The sequence below is a fragment of the Camellia sinensis genome, chromosome 13 (assembly GCF_055761805.1).
Source record: "Camellia sinensis isolate YWXY chromosome 13, ASM5576180v1, whole genome shotgun sequence".
NCBI lineage: Eukaryota > Viridiplantae > Streptophyta > Magnoliopsida > Ericales > Theaceae > Camellia > Camellia sinensis.
The window spans coordinates 76822420-76827590 of NC_138973.1; the positions used below are offsets into that span (position 1 = coordinate 76822420).

The 5171-nt window shown below is 39.2% G+C and overlaps 1 protein-coding gene across 1 annotated transcript; it reads right to left on the minus strand.

Annotated features, from left to right (window-relative positions):
• Positions 1-252: 252 nt before the first annotated feature.
• Positions 253-2694, minus strand: LOC145805498 (uncharacterized). Its single transcript, XM_082900644.1, has 4 exons — positions 2370-2694; positions 1775-2066; positions 918-1313; positions 253-562 (listed from the first exon to the last, which is right to left on the minus strand). The coding sequence occupies exons 1-4, from the start codon at positions 2692-2694 to the stop codon at positions 253-255; spliced, it is 1323 nt and encodes a 440-aa protein (XP_082756770.1).
• Positions 2695-5171: the final 2477 nt, after the last annotated feature.

Genomic DNA, 5171 nt, shown 5'->3' on the forward strand with positions numbered 1-5171 from the left:
GATGTTCAAGGGGCCATTATATTTGTCGCAGCATGTGTTGAAAATGTAAAATCAGTCAATCATTGACAATTGAAAAAAAAAAAAAAAAACATTGAAACATAATGGTTCTTGTCACAAATTCAATTGTGGAAAACGAATTAAACAGCTAGTCTATATTAGCTCTATATATGTCTTCCTATTGTGGTTGCCCAACTTTCCGCATCGACCACACCTGATGCGTTGTACTACTTTGCCTTTCGATGGAATCATTTTTCACTTGGGCCTACCTGGTGGACGCTTCACTGCTGGTGGCGTAATCATGTAGTCGACTAGTGTGGAAGATGCCTTCCCCGTAGTTGGAATAGGATATATTGTTCTATTGTACGTTGCTTTGAACATGTCAATGTGGAATGCATGGTCTATCGATTCATGAATGTCCCTTCCACTATTACGAAATGCAACAACGACATGGGAACATGGGAACCCATTTATTTGCCACTGAAAACAAGAACACACCCGCCTGGCCACGTCCACCAAAATTGATGGATGAGAGTGGACTTCATATACATTGTCATTAGCCTGACTGACACACCAAGATATGCTGTTGTTGTATGCCGTTGCAAGTTTTTTTTTTTTTTTTTTTTCATATTACGCCGAGCCATTTGGTGCATTTAACTTTGCGTTTCGCCATTTGCTCCATGATTTGCCCCCTTATCATATCAACCAGTTTAGTAAGAGGAAGATGACGAGCATCAATTATTGAAAGATTCGGTAGCGTTCGAACACATCTCTCCGTAGCGTTGGCCCCTGCAAAATACTTAATATGAATCCCAATGGAGGATAGAAACGATGACATCCCAAACAACTACTTAAAATGAACCATGACAGTTGACAAGTATTGTGCACTCACGTAAAACATTGAGCGGAGTGTATACTACCTGAAAAACGCGTTAGCCCAGTATTTGGGATGTAAGTCTTTCATAAAATCCTCAATTACAATGGGGCTAGACTTCTTCAATACATCCAATTTCTCATTGAAACAAGCGACGGTAGGTGCGTAAGCACAATCTTGTAACTTGCGCATCAAGCCAACCTTGTGCGATGCGTTAACATATTTCATGCGGTCTCGTAAATTCATTTGAAAATGAAACAAATAATATCCATGGTGTGCTAACGGGAATATGTTTGGCATAGATTGCAGCAGCCCAGCGCGGCGGTCAGATATAAATGTCAACGTCTGACCATCACCAACAACTTCTTTCAAATTCCGAAGAAACCATTCCCAATTAGCTGAATTTTTAGAATCAACAACAGCGAACGTGACCGGAAACAATCTTACAAATACATAATGAAAGCACATGGTGTAATAAAAAATGGTATAATAAATTGGATGGCAAGGAAATGGTATAATCAAAAGTGGTATTACAATGTGTTATGTTGTATAACCATCTGTGCAATGCATACATTTCGAAACTGTAACAACCCTATTATAAGAATGTGAAGATGTTTTACATTACCATCTGTTGATTGTTTCATGACATCACATTTGTACATGGGTTAAATTATACGAGCAAGTTGAATTGTAAAAATATTGGACGGAACACTACATTCGTAGTTATACATGGGAATAAAAAAGAAGAACAGTTCGGTACCTTGATTGCCCTTTTTAGCGGTAGCGGCAAGCAAATTACCTTTAAATTTGCCTTTCAGGAATGTTCCGTCTAGAAAGAGCATAGGCCGACAATGATTGAACCCATCTATACAAGCACGGAACGATATGAAATACCGAACGAACCTCCCACTTTTTTGATCAAATTCAAGATTAATATAACTGTTGGGATTTTTTTCCATAACGGACTCACTATACCACCTTAGTTGGTCGAATGACATGGCATGATCCCCACAAACTTCACCCCTCGCTTTCTCAACACCCAACCATGTTACCCAGTAACTAATGTCCAATCCATAGTCATTTTTTAAATCAAACACCACATCTGTGGGGCGTACCAACGGCTGGCCACACACCCGATCTGCGACAACAATAGAAACCAACTCAGACCCCATACGCGGGTTCCTATAAGTTCGTACTGTAGCACCACAATTATGGACACTATCGAACCTCTTAACACATAACACCCCGCTCGATGGTAACACTCGCGCATGTATTGACCATGTACATCCCGTGGACGCTGCAAACTTGCACACTATAGTAATCCGAACCGAATCATTTTTGACATACTTGAATTGGAATTCACATTCCACTGCATACTTACATAGAACTTCACGGGTAATCCCATAGGCCTATTGAGCGGACAAAAAAGTCTTCAACCTGTTAGGGCAATATGTTGGTAATAAATCCGTTTGATCGTCATGGCCAAAAATGGAATTACCAAGGGGATTCACACCGTTCTCCACACAATCCACCACCATATCATTGCCCCCCGCCCCAATGTTACGGGCCTGTATTAGTACATCAATGTGATTTAGCCCGAATGACTTTCCAAGACACAACATATTATGGATATCATCATCATCACCCACCTTAAACTTCTTATATCCGGGGACATCAAACAACATACACACCGCACCCGACACCAATCCATCAAATTTCCCACAAATAACATCAACCAACTGTGCAAATGTCAACCCGTATTGCAACCGAACCAGAACATTAGTCTGACAGTACGTGCACACCAACAATATACCATCACCCATACCTGTAATGCCAACATTTGCGAACCCGTTATGGAAAACACAATACAACAAACCGACTTTAATGTGCATATAAGAAAACCCAAAAATATGTATGTGCTATTACCGTCAACGGTATGTGCTATTACTGTGAAATCGATTTTTTATTTATTTATAAACAACTGCTGTTAATATTAACAACATTGGTGATGTTTTTTACAATCTCCATTTTATTTGTAATTCATTCGTATCCTAATAACTGTGTATCAAAACACAAGAAAACAACACCACAACATTGGTGATGTTTTTTACAATATCCATTTTCTCTGTAATTCATTCGTATACTAATTGTTAGGTTTTATTCTTGGCAACCCCGTTTGACAAAACTCCTTTCAGTTGTATTTATTTTCGCACATTTATTTCAATGAGGCTATGAGTGTTTAGATGCGAATCCAACCCGAATTGTGCCTTTCAGAGAAGTTTGTGATGCTAATGCTTTCAAGATTGCCACTTCGCTGATTATGACAGGGATCGAGCTACCCGGTCAGCTCGCGGGGGTCCAGGGGGCAGCGCCCCTTGGCGGGTCTGGGGCAGCGCCACGGCGGGGTCGAGGGGCAGCGCCCCCAAAGCAAAATGGAAAAATGCATTCCAAGTTGCCTGTCCGCTCGAGCGGACATTACCCCACTCGAGCGGAGAATCACTGGTTCCAGCAGTTTTGGTCGCCTATAAAAGTACTGAGATGTGTAATTTTGCGCTCGAGCGGGTTCTCTAGCGCTCGAGCGGACCTCTGTTATATCACGCACAGATTTTACTGAAGGCGCTCGAGCGTGATGTTGGGCGCTCGAGCGGACCGCACGAACACAGTTTTTCGGATTTCAATAAGGATTGGGTTTTCTTCTAAATCTAGGATTACTTTTTGGTTTTCTATAAGTAGTTGGTTTTCTCCCAAAAACTAGACTACTCCTAAAGTCCTCCAGATCTTCTTTTTGGTTCTTAAGGTTTATATCTGGGGATATTTTGTTAGTTTTTCTTTGATGTTTTATTGAGTATTCAACTCATGGTTTAAAGAGAGTACATCAAAGGTTTTGTTTGCTATACAAAAGAGAGAGTTGTTCTTCGGTGGATTCTGAAGAATTCGAGCCTGAAGCTTTGGTGGATTCCGGAGTGGCTCATCGTAAAGACAATTCCGAGGTGAAGACGGGTTGGAAGAGGCACATAGAGGTTGGTTCAATTAGGCGTGGATTCGCTAGGTAATTGAGAGTATACCTGTGTAATTCCTTTAAATCTTCTTAGTGGATTGTTTTGTGGCTGTTGCCCGTGGTTTTTTTAATCACAGTTGGAGGTATCCAATTGTGGTTTTTTCCACGTTAAAATCGTTGTGTTGATTTGTCTTGATTGTTTGATTGGGATTGTTATATTCTGCTTAAAATTGATACATAATCACAAATTAACATCTAGGGGATTTCTAGATTTTTCACTAATAACTATGTACCAAAACAAAAGAAAACACCAACACCCATTGTCATGCGTATGTGCTATCACGGTCCCAACATACCACACCAGCTGTTACCACTGAAACAAACACAACACCACTCCTCCCAACACACCAAAAACACCCCTCACGACACATCACCAACAACACCGGGAAAAAACAAAAAAAACGCAGCAACACAATCAAACTACTGACCTGTTACACTATGATAACCGTAGACCACGCCTGATGAAACAGATCAAAAAACCACCGAAAATGAACACAAACCCGTAATACCGTCACTGCCGGAATGAAAATGTCCAACACCACAGACAATAGCCCCAAACAATAGCCCCAAACAATAACTCCACAAAATAATGAGACCAATGTTAAAACAATTCAAAACAGACTCCCCCCACTATTTAGATGGGTTTCCTTATCCCCTCCGCATATCAAACAACTAATTATGGAAACACAAACAAACCAAGGACAACAATGTAAAATCATAATAAATTCAAAACCATCTAACTAACAATTATCAAAAAATTAGGACTAATTGGTGTACAAGAAAACTCTCAGGACCAAATGGTTTAATTTTTCCTCATTTAGAATTTATGAATAATTTTTCCTAGTAAAAGACCAAAAATTTTGACAAATAGATGAGTGTCACACTAAAAACTAGAATCTACAAAAATTCTCAAGATTTTTTTGTAATTTTATGTCCCATTTCTTTCTAAAAGAAATTTCTTAGAAAAAACAAATGATACAGCATGAACTTATATAATTATTGGAGACTAAATTCAAAAAGGATAATGTTATTAAATAACTTTCGTCAGATAAATTATTTATTGATTCTGAATTGAGTACGGTATCACTGACAGTTGTAGACGTCACCAAATTGGCATTACATATCATTCATGCTAATAATTGAGACAATTATTTGGTTGTCTGTCTGGACTGCATGTGAGATTCCATGTGCAATGCCACTAAACTCTAAAGAATTACAAAATATATTAAATGAATTATTTTT